Below are 20,227 nucleotides of genomic sequence, written 5' to 3'. Positions count from 1 at the left end.
TGCTGTCATATCACATAAATGTACATCATAGCTAACAGTAATAATTTACTTGGGAATCAATAGGTCATGGCAGCTTTCTCAATGTAGTGAATGCTTGTTTCTAATTACAAACTCTTTAAAGGAAATGAAGACTCTATAACAAAACGCTACCACTCCCCCACAAACCACAATTCATTGCACTGAATGTCAACTATGGCTCTATCATGTGATTAGTGTAGTGTGTGTGTGTGTGTGTGTGTGTGTGTGTGTGTGTGTGTGTGTGTATTTTTTTGGCACCAGTCCTGGAGATTGAACTCTGGGTCTGAGCACTGTTCTTGGGCTTTCTCAAGGCTAGAGCTCTACACACCATTTCTTGCTTTTTCTATGTATGTGATATTGAGGAATTGAATCCGGGTCTTCGTGCATGCTAGGCTAGCACTGTACCACTAGGCTAAAGTCCTGGTCCTAGTGTATATTTTAAAAGTTCCTTTTTGTTTTTTCCAAATGTATTAAGGATTATAATTAACATCAATGTTAGTTGTTTATTAAGATGTAATATACATTCTATCACATTCTTAAGACTCACAGGAAGACTACTTTTATTCTAAGAACAAATAAAAGTACATTAAGTTCTTGAGGCTTTCTCAATAATACATTCCTGTCATTTTTCTTACATTGACAAGGGAAAAATAATGCAGACATTTATAAAATCCTTAAGAAATGCTATCGGTAGAACTCAAAGAAAAACATTGCAAAAGCATGTTTATCATTCTGAGCTAAGCTACTGCCAGAATTGACTCTAACATTCCTTAGAAATGCACATGGGAAAGAATAATCTAGTTTCTTGATCACATAAAACTGATAAGGTAAGCACTAGATAGAACAAGCAAGAGTCCCTTTTAGGTTCATATGTAGTATGGGAAAAATAGAGGAGAAAAAGAGAATATAACTAATATATTTTAAGAGAAAAGGGGATGGACTTCTAATGAAATAATAGCTTTCCCAAACAGGTGACACCTTTTACATTACTTGTCTGCTTTTTATCTTCCTTCCTTCTTTCTGTTTTTCTCCTCACACCCCTCTTTCCCCTGCCAGCACATTGTTGTTACTTGGACTCAAGGCCTGGGTGTTGTCCCTTAGCTTTTTCACTCAAAGTTGGCACTTGGTCACTCCAGCCACACCTACTTCTGGCTTTTTATTGGTGAACTGAAAATAAGAAGTTCAGGAAGTGGAAGTGGCACTGTGGCTCGAAGTGGTAGAGTGCTAGGCTTGAGGTATAGAGTTTAGGGACAGCATCCAGGCTCAGAGTTCAAGCCCCATGACACTTAAAAAAAAAGATGTTTCATGAACTTTCCTTCCAGTAGTAGCTATGATCCTCAGATCTCAGCCTACTAAGTAGCTAGGATTATAGGTTTGAGCCACTGGTATCTAGCATCGTGTGTGTGTGTGTGTGTGTGTGTGTGTGTGTGTGTGTGTGTGTATGCATATATAAATACACATATCTATGAAAATTTAGTGTAGAAATGGCTTCTTTTATGTACTGAATGCAAAATTACATCAGTAACAAAAATCAAAATGCTTTGCCTTTTTTTTGTTTTGAGAATTTGATACAACTCACAGACTCTGAAAGAAGAGAACAAAAAAAAAACATATAAACATAGCATTTTAAATGAAGTACAGATTTCACCTTTTCAAGTCTATTCAATAATTCCCCATAAACCCAGTTTCTGACCTCTGAGAGGTTTATAGTAGGGTTTTTTTTCTACTATGTAACACAAACAGAACAGACATGTTAATCATAAAAAAAAAAAAAAAACTATTTCAGGGATGTCAGCACATTGCTTTTCTTCTACAATAGTTCTTTATCTTCTTTTTACTAAATTGATTCAGCCTTCAGCATACACTTGTGAATGGTCATTAAATGAAATACATTTGCTGCTTCTTGCATAAATGTCCTTTTAAGCAAACCTGAAGTCTTCACTACTTGAGAATTTTCTAACTTGCTCATGCTTAAGAGCCTGTCTGATAATGACTGTGACAAAGGTTGTCCTGCCCTGACTATAAAATTAGGAAAGAAATGTCTTTCCAATCTACCCACAGGGCATCCTTACCTAGATGGAATCCTGCTGAGTTCATTCTCCCTTTTGTTTGCCTACACAGTAAATACAAGAGACTGATGTTGAATAAAATGTGAAATCTCCTAAATTGTTTTATATTTCTGCCCTAGAAACCTCAGTAAAATATTAAATTTTTTTGACACTTACAGGTAGCATTTGATTCAACTTGAAAGCCCAATAGTAAGAATGTCAAAAACAATTAGTATCTGAATGGCATCCTTTCTTAGGTTATTAGGCAGGCACAAGTTTATAAGCAAGACAAAAAAAAAAAACAAAAATCAAATCTTCCTGAAGAAAATAAGCCAATGACAATTAGTATCTTTTTACATTGTCCTCAATGCCTTTTCTACTTTAACAATTAGATAGGGATAAAGTGAAGGGAAATAGTGATCACATTTTCTACTTTGAGAAACTTGTCCTGGTAAGGAGTTTTTAGTGTTTCTTACAGTTTAGAGCAGTTAGAGTGCACAAAATAGCACTGTAAACCTTAGAAATTCTATGTCTGCCTCAAGCAAAAACTTTGCTGCTTGAGAAGGCAGATAGGAAATAATGACATTCAAGATTAAATGGATTGGTGTGTGTGTGTTTGTATACAAAATTTTGATACAGCAACACAAAATTTGTCTAGTGTGCCTCTCAAGAGTTATTTTGCAGAGAAATATGCTAATCCAAAGACATCTAACTAGCTTCACTTCTGAGAGTGGCAGAGCAGCTGTGCCTAGAGGCAATACAATCTTATTTCTATAAAAATCTCTCAAAGCTCCACATATAAGTGGAAGAGTAAAAATAGATAATCAAATCCAAATTAAGGCCATTAAGAATTGATTTAGTGTAAAGATAATATAGGAAGATTTTGTTTAGATTATGGATGTTCACTAAAAATGTGTAATACTTGTTTGCCTAAAATTTTGATTATGTTTTATCTTATTTTGTCACAATTAAATAGTTTTATCATTAGTGTTTTTAATTGCATATAGTTTATAAAATTTTGATTACACTATACCCATCTAACTAGGGAAAAAAATTCACTGTAACACTTAATGAAAAGAGAGCCATCTAATAAGGATGTGTGGTTGAATCGCAGGCAGATGCACCAAGAGTGTGCCCCCCAAAATTTACATCTCTAAAAGATGTAAATAAGAGTTTAGTTTAGACTATGCAGGAGGAGTGTCTAGGGATAGGAAGAATTAATACATTCTGATATGCCTTAAAGTACCAAGAAACTGTACAGTAAGGAAATTGAAGAAACCAGGTCCTTGAAATTTTTCCACCCCTCATGATACTGGCTCTGCTATTAGGCAATCTAACTACCTCAACCATCTCTTATCTTTCTCTTACCACATTACTCATTTCAGTGTATTCTTAATGCCCCAAGTCCATTCTTAATGAACGGAGCCCATTTCTAATGCAAACTTCTCAATTGGACCATCTCATGTGGTGAACATTTAGATAACTCACTTGTACGACACAAAGAACTGTCTGGGAAGGTCTGTTGATGAATTAAGAGCTCTGTGCTCAAACCTCCATATATCCTGTGACTTTTTCCCACCCCTTAAAAGTGATCACTTTGCTAGTCCTTTTAACTTTTCTTTCTAAGCTAAAATTGTCAGTTTATGTTCTTCACTTGGCATCAGACTCTCAATATATTTCTTTCCATTGTAATACTTTATTTTCAACTAGGTCACTAACACCTAAACATTATATATGGTATGATCTTCATAAAATGCACAAATATCTGATTATGTTTATATCAAAGAGGAATATCTGTTATTTACTGTGGATAATGTAAAGTCTCTAGGTTTGGAACAAATCAAGTTGATTAAAGGCATAATAGCCTGTACTCATCATTCTTTGATTCTCTCTCTCTCTTCCTTCCTTCCTTCCTTCCTTCATTTTTTCCTTTCCTTCCTTCCTCCTCCTCCCACCCCTGTCTCTCTTTCTTGTTATTTTTTGCCAATCCTGGGGCTTGAACTCAGGGCCTGAGAACTATCCTTCGGCTTTCTCAAAGCTAGTGTTCTATTACTTAAGCCACAGCACCACTTCCAGCTTTTTCTGTATATGTGGTACTGAGGAAGCAAACCTAGGGCTTCATGCATGCTAGGCAAGCACTCTACCACTAGGCTACACTCCCAGCTCCATATTCTTTATTTTAATATTGTTACACCTCACTTGGTTAAGGGAAAGGAATAAACAAATACACTTCCACTTGTAAGAAGTTACTAAATGAAGACTGTATACTATAGCTAAGTGTGGTAACATAAGCTTGCAATGTCAGCTACTGGGTAAGTAGTAACAGGAAGAATACAGTTTGAGGCTATCCAGGAAAAAGGACACGAAATCTGAAAAACAAATTATAACTGGAAGCATGGCTCAAGTGGCAGAGTGCTTGTCTAGCAAGCATGAGGTCCAGAGTTTGAAGCCAATACACCTTTTCCTTCCTCCAAAGATTGTATCCTACACTCCATATTGAATATAACAATCTTCTGAAAGCATATATTATTGGTGATCAAATGTCTACATTTGATGACACATAACAAGAGAGTAGGAAGAGGTAGCAAATTTTGTTCCTAGTTAGGCTTTAACACTTGGCATATGGAACCAATTTATATGGGATGCTACTTAAACACTTGATTTTCTCCTTAATATGACCCCGGGATCAAGCACCAGTACTGGAACGTACATGTGCATGAATGCATGCGTGTGGGCACATGCTCAGACACATATACACATATACACACAACATTAATATAGATGCTTTATTCCTTATGTTCTTGAACGAAACAAAAAGTGGCCACGATTCCAAAATATTATTTGTAACCTAAGCCTCAGACTAAGAAAACAGTGCTATCTTGTGATTATACCTGGGAACACCAGGTGAGGCTAGAGAATCTTTTAAACATTGCCTCAATAGCCGTCACTGATTCAGGCAGTTGTTTTTGGAGTGTGACATGGGAAGTATATTACGAATGTGGACTCTAAAGTCATACAGGCCCAGGTGCAAACCTTGGCTGCAGAGATTCAATCAAATTATGAGATGTACTACATGTTTGGTTATTTTTAACGATGAAATGGAGATTCGAATATTGGCCATCTGGTTATTGAAAACATTAAATGAAAAATACCTATTGGCATAGTGCTCATCATTTTGTAGGGCAAAAAACTCAGTAAACATTTGGTCAATATTCATCTTATGATATTATTTTAGGATGTAAAATTAGATGTAAAATTTAAGATAATTATATAAAATCTTGTATAAATAGGTCGTGGGGTCCATATCAACAAATATACTTGTAGAAAATAGAAATATCAGACACATTGTTTTGTAAGCATCTAGAAGCTGATTTAAAAGTAGAAGAGGTTACTCTGTAAGTACATAGTTCAATTATAGAATTTGTATTCTCAATGAAAACAAAGTAATCTTTAGAAAGATTACAAAATAAACTCTAAAATGTCATCTTATTCTAAAACAAAGAAATTCGCCATAATTAAATCCTGTACTTTCAATATTTTGTTTAAATCTATCTTTCTACATATCATTCTAAAACATACATTTGATCATTTGGATCTCTGTTTTAGAACTGTAAGGGAGAAACACATGATCAATAGAAAAATATCTTGGCAGCAGTCTGTGGCTTAAATCTATAATTCTAGATAATTAGGGCACTGAGATTTAGAGGAACACACCTTGAAGCTATACATATGCTCAAATATGACATATAATATTATGATATAAATATAATCCTCAAAATGCTATCTCCAATTAACCAGCAAAAAGCTAGGCCCTAAGATCCAACCCTAGGTCAAAGGGCAGGGAATAGAATAAAAATGTCTAAACATTGTATCTAAATTAGATAAGAAAATTAAAAAACATTTTGGGGTCTGGGTTGGGGACCGAACCCAAAGGCTAACAGAAAAAACCAGTGCTCTCACTTGAGCCACATCATAGTCCCTTTGTTCATCTTTTCTTTTTTGGTATCAGGTTTTGCTGACTTGCCTAGGCTGGCTTTAAATCCATGATCCTTCTGCCTCCTGCCTCACAATTAGCTAGTTTTACACATGCATACCACCAGGAGTTTAATCAGGCTGAAAGGAGAGCAGGTAATCTTTGTCAACTATCTCCTTGCTTTATTGTATGATCTACTAGATTATTATCACAGTAGCCTTAAAGTTTAATATGGTACATATTAGTTCTAAAAAATGCAGTGCATATCGCTTTTATGCAATGAACAAAAAACCCCCACAATTTTATAATTACAGCTGAGCTATTTTATCTCCATTTTACCAATTTACAGTCACAGAACGATCAGATTTCCTGGGCTGGTGTACAAAGTTGTCTTAAGTAGTTTCTGCCACATAATATCTAAAATATTTACTTTCAATTGAGCACCAGGTAACATTATAATCATACCATAATCAGTGTCTGATTGTATTCTATAATGATGTACAATGGAGTTGAGTTGTTAATTTTAACAAAAAAAATCAATGTGTCTTTATGTAATTAAAATAGGTGATTTTGTGGTCACAGTTATGTACTCTTGGGAAGGTTTCAACCTTTATAGTTTCTATCTACTCATTTACCGTACAAAATATCTCAAAAGTCCAGAATAGCACAATATACTATGCTTTTTGTTATTTACTGTGCCATAATGACTTAAAATCATAAAACCAAAGTTAGGAATTAATTATTCACAATAAATTTTGCCAACTTATTACAATTATTTTTACTATTTTAGGGATGAAAAGACAAAAAACAGAAAAGACAAGAGTTTAAAAGGTATTTAAAATAATACAGATTTTCACTTGTCTTCTCATTTCTTAAACCTCCATTATATTCACTTAGCCTGTTTTTGGTGATATCCACATACCTACTCAAAAATCAATGAATTCTTGTTTTTCTTACTTACCTTATTAATTATTTCAGATTACCCAAAAATGGAGTTTAAGTTTCTCAGCTAAATGTTATTACTTCTTGAAAGTAATTCACAAGTACCAAAGAACACTTGAATGAAATCTATCAATTATTTTTTCCTTTTACAATATGGCAAACTTTGATGACAAGCTCACTTACAAAGGGTAAATAGAAGGTAAGCACACCCCAACTATACAGAATTTGAAGAAAGAAGCAGACTGAATGAAAGCTAATAAACACAAGATGGCAGCTTGAACAAGGCAAATACAGATGGACATAATAGATTGTATCTGGTAATAGTACTAGGGTTTGAACTTAGTGCCTTGTACTTTCCAGGAAGGGACTCTACTGTTGAGCAACATCACCATCCCTTTTTGCTGACTGGTTAATTTTGAGATAGGGTCTTACTTTCTCAGGATATATCATGCCTAGACTTGGCTCCAAATTTAGGCTTCCCTTCTTAGCTGGGACAACAGTTACACACACGACCACATCCAGTATCTCTGGAAGACTTTTCTGCTTGGGTTTTGTTATAACTTGAATCTTTCCAATCTCAGCCTCACAAAGTGTAAGGAGGCAGGTGTGTGCAACTGTACCCAGTTATTGGTTGAAAGGGGTTTCATAAATTTTTCTGTACAGGCTGCCTCAAACTGTGATTGTCAAATTCATCCTTCCAAGCAAGTAGGATTACAGTCTTAAGCCATTGGTGCCAGGCTAGTGAGGTATTTTTGAAAGGTATTAGTTTTAAGATAAATATTAGAAAGTTAATTTATCTTCCTTTCAGCACTTTTAGCATATCTTTCTATAATACCACATGAAGCTCATCTGTATTTGTGATTTTGCCAAAATGCAAGTCAATAATATGAGTATAAACATTTGTGTATCTTCACAGATGGTTTTAACATTTCAAATTAAAACTTATCATAGTAAGCCACCATTGAAAAGTCTTATGATATCATATTGCTTCTGAGATAGTGTAAAATTGATTAGAACTCTGTGAAAGCAACTTCAAATACAATGATTTTAATAATTATTATTAATAAAAATTATTTTAATAATAATAGTAATTATTATTATTAAAACATTCCCTTAAGGACCCAAAAGAAGAACCTAAATGACAACTTCAGGGAAGTAACATATGGATGGAAAACATGAGCAATTTCCTAGCAAATATATATATCTACACATTGTTACTATCTCAGTTATACTGTCTTGAGAGCTTCATCATCATCTATTAAAACCTGAGATCAACAGGATGAAAGTAGAGAAGGATGTAACAATTTATGAATACAGTTTATTACCATGGTTACAAACTTTCAGAACAGGCCTCTGAGACATTGGACTGAGACTTTGCCGAATATCTGTAAAGATACAAAATTACAAAAAAGAAAGTTAATTCATTGAGTTCTGTTCATCTCAAGATGTAACTATATTACATACTTTTTATCCCACCCAAGGTTAAGTATTTTTGGAAGCAAAGCAATGCTTCAATACCCTGAAATACTTGAAGCAGTAATGTTATGACTTTAACTTCCCATTTAATTATGCTACTGTAAACTCCACTGGGATGAAGTACATATGGTTCTTCAGATGAGACTTGTCACACTAATCAGGATTTTCTAGGTTCAGTGCATTGATTTGTTAATGTGCTACTGACATCAGCCAACTGGAATGTATAACTTTCTGACATTTTCTTTGCAAGGGATTAAGCAAACTTAGGAAACTTCTGAATAGTAGCTGCCCATAGCATTGCTCCTTGACACAGGACTTTAAAAGAATTAGAAATAAAAAGAAAAGTGTTCTCTTCTGTGATCATTCCTGAGAAAGTAACATGAAACAAGGATGGTGTTCACCTTTCGGCTTTGGTGTCCTTTTTCTTCTGTCGCGGAAGGCAGCTCCTGACTGCAAGGCCTCCAGCAGACTATCCATCACTCCTGTCTCATCACCCTCTGTGAAAAGAGATGCAGGGAATTCTATCAGCCCTCAGGGTTACCATAGCAATGTCAAAGATACAGAAAAACTGGTGATGGGGATGGTCAGGAGGAAAAAGACCAGATGCCAGGACTAAGCTAGCAATTTCAAAGAAAGGGCTCATGTCTGTCATAAATCAACTATCTTTTAATGAAATCTGTCTCATTAGCACTTGTGTTATTGTCAAGTAAAGTGCACCCAGTTCTACTGCTCCAGTTCAGAGCACTGCTTTTATAGTCCAATGGAACAGTAACTTTAAATGGAATATGGTTCTAGTCATCTCTATATCTTGGGCTCTCATAAATCATATTTCCATCATAGAAACAAGATATGGTTTAAGGCACCAACCTCCCTTCCAAATTCGACCAGGTGTGGGACTGCAGTTCTGGCTTTTCAAAATTTAAAATGCAGAATTAGATTTCGTGCAAACTACCATGAACCAGCACTTAGTGATTTCTTTTCATATCAGAGGCTAACTGTCCGTATCTGAGGGGAAATGGGACAACTGCTACAAACTTTTTTTTTTTTTTAAAGTTGTGTCTTTAAAAAGTTAATCTTCTATGGGGCCAGGAGTTTGGACTAGTGGTAGAGTGAGTGCTTGCCCAGCATGCACAAAGACCCAAGACCCGTTTTCAATGGCTTGGTACCACATACATAGAAAAAGCCAGAAGTGGTGGCTGTGGGTCAAGTGGTAGAGCGCTAGCTTTGAAAAAAACCCAAGGACAGTGCTCAGCCAAGTTCAAGCCCCAGGAATAGCAAAAAAAAAAAAAAAAAAAAAAAAAAAGTTAATCTTCTACAATAAAAAACAAATCTAAAAGGACTAGGTTCTAGTAATGATTATTTTAAACTGCTGAATATAGTTCACAAAATACATAAGTATAGAGGTGATTCTGTGTATGTCATGGAATGCCTTTACAGTGACTAAAGTTATTGATATTACATCCATAAAGTTAGTAGACCAAGCTTCAAAGGAGTTACTTGCCCAACCCAAATTTAAGAAAACAAACACTACACCTTGAAAAGAGTTTATTTGTAGGGATTGTCAATTAAAAAAAACGACATGGCTAATCTAATATTACAGTAAAACAATGCAATGATGTTCTGAGGAACTTTTTTTTGCCCTCCCCGAGTTACATTTTATTCTAATTTTTGTTTTCCTTTTGAGGCAAGCTCCCTTTATAGATAATTGTTGAGAAGTGAATCTAGTAAAGTACAAATAACACACTCATTTACAGTTTATAAATGGATATAAATATAAATATGTGTCAGCTGCCTTTCCATCTGGTTCTATTTTATATTTTTAGAAGATACTAAACCTTGTAGGTGTTATCCAAATAGGTGGGTGAGAAATAAGAGAACCTGGGGGTTGTTAATTTACATATAAATTTAATTTTAAAGTGCTGTGATAACTATTTTAATTAAAATACATTAAGTATTGCAGACAGTTTAATTATTATCTAATTATCTTGGAAAATTTATAATCAAATTTGACTATGATTTTTCCTAAAACGAAGTAAAGGTGATTCCAAATATTTAAGGTAGGTAATGTAGTTCACTAGTAAAAGAAATATTTTTTAAAAATTAAGAAATCAAAATCTCATGCTTGCTTGCAAAAGAGACTAAGACAGTGGAAATATGAAAGAAATGGTAGGAGAATGTTCCAGATTAACAGATATGGTAGAGACATAGGTAAATACAATAGTCCATGATTAGCCATTGAATTGGAAAACAAAAGCTATGAATGATATTATTGGAATTTTGATTATGGGCTAGATGTTAGATAATAATGCCAATGTTATTAAAGTAAAATACATATATTAGAACACTGTTCAGCTTCAATTTATTAAGCAACTTACATCAGGTATCTCCATACAGAACATCTTTCCTACCTTCTTTACCATGAGAACTCCTTTTTCTCCTTCAAGAGAGTCCTGAATATTGTGTTCCATCTGACCTATTTAGGATGAAGTGGGTGCCTTTTATATCTCTGGGGCACGCAGTACTCATAGCAGTAAATCATTTACAATAATTTCATATTGATTTCTTGATTGCTTCTATCACTAGACTACAAGCTCAGAGTGGGACACGTTTACTGACTCACAGTGGATGGCTCTGCTGGACTTCCACTGTCATACACATAATGGAAATAATACTGAAATGAACTGCAGGTTGTGTAGCACAACCTCTCAACTGATTCTTTGTGAAACACTAGACTGTGTGCATAGTAATCCCTGACATGTAAAACAGAGACATCACTTGTTTAATTTTAATGACAAGATTATATGAGATAATACAATATAAAAGTACTTCATATGTGAAGTGTTAAAAACATCCATGGAAATATATTCACAAATGTCCTCACTAGCAGCCTACAAAACTTTTAATGAATTATAGGTTTATTATTAAATGTTACAAACACTATTTTAGATATATTACATTACAAACTGAGTATTTTACAAGTATATTTGCTTATGTGTACTTGCTTAAGGACACAAGCATGCACACTACTATTTTATTTTATTTATTTTTTTATAATTTTTTATTGTAATTAATAAAAGGGTTACATGATATTTACCAGATAGAAGGTGCATTAATTCACATACATTGATACCCTTTCACATGTCTTGGTACCCATCACCCTCCCCCCACCCACAACCCACCCCCCGTCTTGGTTTTCCCCCCTTCCCTATCAAATTTCAAATAACCAAATACAAATAAATTCAATATATCAGATAACAAAGTGAGATACTGTAACAATATGAGATACCCAAGAGACAGCAAAGGAGATGAAAGATAACATAGTAGATTGAGGACAACAATATGACCCAGCAATTCCACTACTTGGCATTTACCCAACCATTTAGAAACAAGGGCATACTAAATCCACTAGCACAACAATGTTCATTGCTGCACTATTCACCATAGCAAAGATATGGAACCAACCTACATGTCCCTCAGTTGATGAGTGGATCAACAAGTTGTGGTATTTGTACACAATGGAATTCTATGCTGCTGTCAGAAAGAATGACATTGCCCCATTTCTTAGGAAATGGAAAGACTTAGAAAAAATCATATTAAGTGAAGTAAGCCAGACTCAAAGGAACTTAGGCTCAGTGGTTTCTCTCATTTGTCATAATCAGTAGAAACCTTGGGCTCTACTAGCAGAGATCTGCAATAGAGCAAAATCTTAATACATAAGGCCATATAGTATGAAGCTAATTGAAAGGACCTCCAGGATATTGAAGTAAAAGCCATATAACGAATGATTGTTGTCCTTAATGTACTATGTTGTCTCTCATCTCCTTTGCTGTTCCTTGGTTATCTCATATTGTTATAGTATCTCACTTTGTTATCTGATATATTGAATTTATTTGTATTTGGATATTTGAAATTTGATAGGGAAGGGGGGAAAACCAAGACAGGTGGGGGATGTGGGGGGGGAGGGTAATGGGTACCAAGACATGTGAAAGGGTATCAAAGTAAGTGAATTAATGCACATTCTGGCAAATATCATGTAACCCTTTTACTAATAACAATAAAAAAAGAAAAAAAAACAATCATTCATTATATGGCTTTTGTTTCAGTATCCTGGAGGTCCTTTCAATTAGCTTCATACTATATGGCCTTATATATCAAGGTTTTGCTCTATTGCAGATCTCTGCTAGTAGAGCCCAAGGTTTCTACTGGTTATGACAAATGAGGGAAACCACTGAGCCTAAGTTCCTTTGAGTCTGGCTTACTTCACTTAATATGATTTTTTTCTAAGTCTTTCCATTTCCTAACAAATGGGGCGATGTCATTTTTTCTGACAGCAGCATAGAATTCCATTGTGTACAAATACCACAACTTGTTGATCCACTCATCAACTGAGAGGGACATCTGGTTCCATATCTTTGCTATGGTGAATAATGCTGCAATGAACATTGTTGTGCTAGTGGATTTAGTATGCCCTAGATTTTGGATGGTTGGGTAAATGCCAAGTAGTGGAATTGCTGGGTCATAGGGGAGTTCTATGTTTAGCCTTTTGAGGCACTGCCATACTGCTTTCCATAGTGGTTGAACGAGCTTGCACTGCCACCAACAGCACACTACTATTTTAAAAGGAACTGTGGATTGAAGTACTGATAGACTGCACAAATGGACAATTCAAACCATGGGGGAGGCTATGGACAAGGAAGATGTTCTTTAATACTCTATGTGCGTTTAGTATATTCATTTAATAGAAGTTGGGGACGTGTGGCCTTTATAATGCTTACAAAATCATTGTTACATGGGTCAGGTATATATGATTCTCATCCACTTACTTAAAGATATAGTGGTCATATGGGTTAACAAGAAATTTTGCTGTGCTCACAAATGTAAGTGTAATAGATGTGAAAGGGATATACATGAATAGGTTGAAATGCAAGATTTCCTAGTGAATTCCTGAGGAATAGGTAGAATTTAGCCATGACAGGGACTTGGAAGGGAAGAGAACTAATGGCAAGAGGAATAGTATGGACAGAGGAAAAGATAAAAACAGAAGATGTATAGTGCAGTGTTTAAATGACTCATTCTTGTATTAATCCATTACAAGCCAGAGAAATAAAAATTAGCCTCTTTTACATGCTGACTAGAACTTAAGCTAATTACTAATTAATCTATGTTCAAAATATTTAAAGTTTTTCTTCTGTCATTAAAATATTTTAAAAATAATTACTTGCAGTAGTCAAGACCATACTATGGTGAGTATCGTATCACATAACTTATAAATGGTATTTAAAAAAAAAGTAGTGTAGGGCTAGGGCCATAGCTCAAGTAGTAGAGTACCTGCCTAAGCAAGTGTAAGGCTCTAAAGATAAAACTCTAGTATTAAAACAAGTAAATAAATAAATGAATAAAAATTACCATATGGGAATTGGAGAATGAGTTAATGAAAGGATATTTTAAAGCAAAATACATAGGATACGGGGACAACAAGAAGGTAACACTGCTAAAGAACACAGCTGAAGACTTCAGAGCCTATGGATGAAGGAAGCGAAAATATGGAAAAGATTTTTAAGTGATACCAATTTTAGTGGGGCATAAAGCTTGGAAGAGAATTCCTTTTGAGCTTTTTTTAAATTCCATTTTATTGTTGGGACAATGTATAGAGGGGGTAATAGACATACACCAGGTAATAGGTAGATTCCTTATTGAAACTTGATACCCCTTCTCATGTTTTTGTCTCCCTTTCCCTTCTTCACCCCCTTCCAATCATCTTGTTTTCCCCCTTCCCTTCCCTATTTCAAACAAAGAAATAAACATATACACAATATACCAGGTAACAAAGTCAGATACAATAACCACTTGACATTAACCTTAAGTGGAAAAAAAAGAGAAAAGAAATAACTTCACATAATACATTAAGAACAATAATCACAAGATAAACCTCTTGTTTCCATATCCTAGAGTTCATTTCATTTAGTCTCATTCTATAAGACCATATGTACAAAGCTCCTGAGCTACTGTGATCCTCTGCTAGAAGAATCCTAGATGTGTACTAATTAATACAAATGAGGGAAACCATGGATCCTACTTACTCCAGCTAAGCTCTCATTCATAGCCGAGGGAAAAATAAAAACCTTTCATAGTAAGGAAAAAGTGAAACAGTACATACCAACCAAACCAGCAGTAGAGAAAATTCTCAAAGATGTTCTACATGTTGAAAATGAAACACAAACATGATATCGATAGAAAAAGTATACCAGGTAACTATAGCAAGAACTGACAAGTCACAGGCCCTAACAAAATAGAATAATGGCAGGAGCAAACATTTTTCAATTCTAACCCTTAACATCAATGGACTTAACTCTCCAATTAAACGACACAGACTGTACCAGCTGGACCAAAAAGCAAGACCCATCTTTCTGCTGTCTTCAAGAGACAATCTTGCCCCAAAAGACAAACATATACTGAGAGTGAAAGGTTGGAATAATATCTATCAACAGGCTGGAGTAGCCATCTTTATATCAGATAAAATATACTTCAAACTAAAATCAATGAGAAGAGACGAAGGTTATTGCACACTACTAAAGGGATCTTTCCTTCAGGAGTATATAACCATCCTAATTATCTATACACCAAATTCCAGAGCACTCAAATTCATTAAACAGACTTCACTCACACTAAAAACACACAGATCCAAACACAGTGATTGCTGGTGACTTTAACACACCACTGTCACCTCTGGATAGATCAACCAGGCGCAAACTCAGCAGAGAAACTTCAGAAATGAACAACTGCAGAGTCCTTTTGAGCTTCTTAACGGAGGGCACTAGCCACAAATGCAGACGAAAAATAGCTAGGAGTTTTGGAAACCCTTCTAGTATTAAAAAACTATCATTTACCAGTATTAGCTAGAACCCGAGAAAGGCCTTAAGAACTATCAAAGGCAAATCTCTGTCTGCCTAGTCTGTGTTTGGTCTCTGAAAGTATTCATGAATAAAAAAGTTAAGATGACATGTAGGGAGCCACCTAAACATTAAGGGCAGAAGAAAAATAGAAAAGAAAAATGATCTGGAAGACATTCTCTATTTACTTCATTTTCTCTACTTGGAGAACAATGCAATTTTAGCTATATAAAACATACAAAAGCTTCTAAAAGTTCCCCAAAAGGTAGAAACAGGAAAACAAATCAAAATGGGTCACAGACAGTAAAGAAATCATAAAGAGACTAGATTTCTCAATAGCACATTGAATTCCAAGAGAGGAGATATACGCTTTCCAAATCTAAAGAGAAATTATTTCCAATAAAGAAATTATTACATTGCCAATAAGGATAGAAAAAAAGACATTTTAAAGGCAGAAAAAAATTTTTTTTCTGACATGAAGCTATCTATGCTTGGCTTCTGAGAAAAAGACATGTGCCACTTACATTTGGATCTAAAATAATCCTCCAAGGGCCATGTGCTAAAGACTTGGTTGCCATGGCTTTTGGGAAGTGATTGGATCACAAGGGCTCTAACATCCAACATGTGGTGGAGGATGGGCAACTAGTATGGGAAGGAGCAGGCCAAGAAGTTTCCAGACAGCATGTATTAAAAGAACAGCTTTGTGCATACAGAGCTGCCAGAAGAGTGAAGGTCTGGCTAGAGCTGTCAGACAGCTAGCTATACAGGGCCATCTTTCAGGAGCAACAGGAAATATATGAGAGAACTTAGATTTGAGTAGAAAAAGAATACATGAAACTGAGGAGCCATGCAGGTGTCAATTCACTGTGAGCAAAATACACCATATTTTCGGGGTTGAGAGTTATCTTTTCAAAAGCCATTAACCCATTAAAAATGTTTTATTACCTTCAAGTAGTTGACAAAGGTGTTTCAATTCAATAAATCAATTTACGGGTCCCAATGCATCTTCATCAATGTCATCCCTTCCATTGTTTCATCTCTCATCTCTCTACCACTGACTCATTGTAAAGTAGGAAGCAATATGGCCAAATTTCTACTTTAGAAATCTAGTATGAGGGTAAGATGAATAGGAGAGGTAAGTTTAGTGATTCTAGGCAAAATGATATCACAGAAGCCAAGTAAGGAGTGGAAGTGATGAGCATGGAATTTAAGGACAAAGAACAACAAATCTTGTTTGGAGAGGGATAGATGAATAAAAAGGAGAAAGATAATGCAATCAATAATTCAATGTATAGTCTACAAAATTAATGAAAATATTTTTTAAAACTTTGTATTTACACAAATACTAAGTTTATTCTGGATGTGTTAATCTGAGATATTATGAGGTGTCTAACTGAAGTTTGATTAATAATAATAATTAATAACAGTATCTAATAGAAGGACAGCTTAATCTGCATTTGCCTTTGCTTCACTTTAAATAGGAAGACAGCATCTATTTCACCAAGCAATTGGGACTTAAAGGAGTAAATCTATGTGCATAGCTCAGGAGATTACCTGGCACAGAGCAAGAGCTTACTGAAAGTTTATGTTAAGGTGATAGTTGATAATATGACAGAATATGAGCTCTCATAAGTAAAATTTATAGAGAAAACAGCTGAGGGTGAGTCATGTGCAAATTAACAGGTAAGAATGATCGATTGTGAGACTCAATTTTGAATCTGCGACCATTTTCTAGTGTTTATATGTGCTTCTGTAGCTGCTCTTCTTACCTTCTACTGTCTTCTGACCTTCCTTTTAAAAATCTTATCATATTTTATATGGTTTTAGTAGCAGCCATTGATATAAAGATTACAACCTGGAATTTAGGGTTGGAAAGATCAGTCTCCATTTAAAAAATTCATTAAATTGATATAGTTACCAAATTCCTGGGCTCAAATTTAACACAAACTCAATCCTTCCCAAAACAAATACATGAGAGGGTTGCCTAACACACAGTTACAAAGTTTTCAGAAAGGTAGTTTGTTTCAATTACCCAGCTCAGCCTGTATTAGGAACAAACCTCAGTGCTATTTAATCCAGAAGGAAAATGTAAAAAATGCTTGATTCAAGAGAGTGAGAAAGCCAATTTTCAAAGTGATTTTACAGTGAAATGTTAACATCTCTTTTTTTTTATTGTATTTTATTGTCAGGGTATAGAGGAGTTATAGTTACATTCATCAGGTAGTACTTACATTACTTCTTGAACATTGATACCCCTTCTCAGGTTTTTGTCCCCCTTTCCTTGCCCCCACCTTCCCAATTATCTTGTTTTCTCCCTTCCTTTCCCTATTTCAAATAAACAAATAAACATATATACAATATACCAGGCAACAAAGTCAGATACAGTAACAACTATACTTTCAGGGATCATTCCTATAGTATGTTAACACCTCTTCTTATACTGTAATTAGATAAACTAGCTCAAATATAAGAAGTAGCGCCTGTGAATTGTCCTTGAATCTCATTGTGCTCAAGACCAGCACTTGACCACTTGAGCCACAATGCCACTTCTTTTTTTCTGAGTGTTTTATTGTAAACACAAGTCTCATGGCTTTAAACTGCAGGCCTTAGATTTCAGCCTCCTGAGTAGCTACGATTACAGGTGTGACTCAACCAGCACCTGATTCAGAAGTAGAATTTTTAAGGGAAAAATCTGATAGGTTAATATTTATGTATTTCCCCACTATTCTTTATTATCTCTACAGTTTGAGTAGTTCTTGATGTCAGTGAAAAGTAACAAAAAAAGTACACTGCTTAAAAAAAAGACTTTCCTCAAAATAGACAAGTCAAAAGCAAAAACAAAGAACACAGATCTTGGATTTTAAGTCTTAAGTCATTACTATTTCTGTGTATCTCTTGAGCATTGGCTCAAGGGGACCACAATAGTGTTAACTCTAAAAGGCTTTTCTGAGGATTAAGTTAATATATATAAAACACTGAGATCATTCCTCTCTCATGCAAAGGCCTAATGAGAGCTAATAATAACATGAGGATAATTATCTAGATAGTATTATTAGCTAATATTGTATTACATATTAAACAGATATTATTACAATAAATACTAAGACCATTTCTGTTTACTCGAATAGCACACGTTGCTGATTGGCCCATGGAAAATGTCCCAAGACATTTCTATGATTCCCTTAGTTATTATCAGAGCCTGGCTTGGTGTTTTTAGTCTTAATTTCCACTTTTTAAAAAAATTGTCGGGATAGTGTATAGAGGGGTTACAGTTACTTTCGCCAAGTAGTAGGTGCATAACTTCTCACACAATGATACCCCTTCTCATGCTTTATCTCCATTTCTCTCCCTCCACCCTCTCCCAATCATCTTGTTATCCGCCCTCCCTTTCCTATTTCAAATAAACAAATAAACCTACATACAATATACCAGGTAACAAAGTCAGATATAGTAGCAATATGAGCTTAACCAAAGGGAAAAAAGAGAGGATAAATAACAGTACATTAAGAACAGCATTAAGATTTAGATTTGGTAGTAAGAAATGATTTTGGCAGTATAAACTGTTTCATTTAACTCATAGAGCTAATTTATTTATTTTTGAAATTTTAAGAAATAATGCTCCTTTATTTTTAAAATAACTGAAACAGAAATTTCTGATAGCAGTTCATGCTACTGTTTAGCCTAAATAGTGGCTTCGTATTTTAGATATAATCTCCATCTCATGCATAATTACAGATATCCCAAATTAATCAATAGATCATTTTCTCCTATGAGCATAAGGAGAAAATGATAAAAGTTAGCATAAATTTGTATTAACACATGCTTGAAAGCAGTTCTACCTTGCTGACAGCTCTCTGTAATTTAACAATGATTAAAGTTTACAAAAATAAAGTACAAAGACCATATATATATATTTTTTTAAGAAAATAACCTCAAATACATAATTCCCATGTGTGTAAAGATACAGGTAAAAAAGTATCTACTACATTATTGCTTTTGTCAACAAGAGACTGGTAACAACCTAAATGCCCACATATGGGACTAAGTATACAATGAGGGTAGAATATTTTGATCCAAGAAAAATAGTGTTTTAAATCATCAAAAACATATCTAAGTTATTGATACAAATCATCTCAAAGCATGGCATATGGAAAAATGCACTTATTTTTTGTCATTGTTGATGTTGGATTTAGACCTTACAAGGTCACATATGTAGTTTAACAGGTTATTTATTTTTTAACTTCTAGCATAGCAACTGCTCTTCCATGTGTTTCTAAAAGAGGTATATATGACTTAATAATTCACCCAGTATTGGATGATTACTGCAACATATCTGGACACCCAAATTGGATGAACTTATTCACAGTGAACGCTCCTTACAATTTAGTAAGGAAAGCAGAATTGAAAAATTGATTCCGTAATAAAAAGAAGTTGCCATAGTTGGCCTTGGGTCTCAAGAAGTGTCTAGAGTGCCAAACAGATGCCTTCAGTTGCAAAGCACAGAATGTCAGGGAATGAAATAGCTTATCTGTACAAATACATATGTAGATGTGAGGTGATAATGACATATAACAAGATGTGACCCACACACCTTGAATTCCCATGACCCTTTAATGACAGCATAACCCAGAGAGGAAAAGGTTAATTACATGGCACCACGACTGAGTGGAAGCTTCATTTGTCACACATAGATTCACTTAACTCAGAAAGAAGCATGACAAACTTAAGCTTAGTTGAAGCTGATGTTCAATTAGAGATGACGTTTAGGATGATATTTCCCATTTTAAATAAAAAAGAATGTTTTAGATTTAATATTTTTATATTCATAGAGAATTAAAATAAAATTGGGAGGGAGCAAGGGAAGGGGAGACTTTGCTCAA

At 34.7% G+C, this 20,227-nt stretch overlaps 1 protein-coding gene and 1 pseudogene across 3 annotated transcripts in view; one reads left to right on the top strand and one right to left on the bottom strand.

The window, feature by feature from the left end:
• Diaph3 (diaphanous related formin 3) overlaps nucleotides 1-20,227 on the bottom strand; it is a 440,087-nt gene that overhangs the window by 99,664 nt on the left and 320,196 nt on the right. For 2 of the 3 annotated variants that reach the window (XM_090342066.1, XM_090342064.1), the window contains 2 exons: nucleotides 8,859-8,954; nucleotides 8,307-8,366 (listed from right to left, as the gene is read on the bottom strand). In XM_090342066.1, coding sequence (XP_090198192.1) covers nucleotides 8,307-8,366; nucleotides 8,859-8,954 — 156 coding nt within the window. Of the gene's footprint in view, nucleotides 1-8,306; nucleotides 8,367-8,858; nucleotides 8,955-10,865; nucleotides 10,931-20,227 lie in introns of those variants that run through there. The other variant, XR_016537097.1, reaches the window with a different exon arrangement.
• Nucleotides 17,735-17,913, top strand: LOC150056893 (small nucleolar RNA U3; annotated as a pseudogene).

This window comes from Megascapheus bottae, chromosome 11 (genome assembly GCF_031878675.1).
Source record: "Megascapheus bottae isolate mThoBot1 chromosome 11, mThoBot2.hap1, whole genome shotgun sequence".
NCBI classification, from domain to species: Eukaryota; Metazoa; Chordata; class Mammalia; order Rodentia; family Geomyidae; genus Megascapheus; species Megascapheus bottae.
This window is presented reverse-complemented; position numbering and strand designations above follow the sequence as displayed.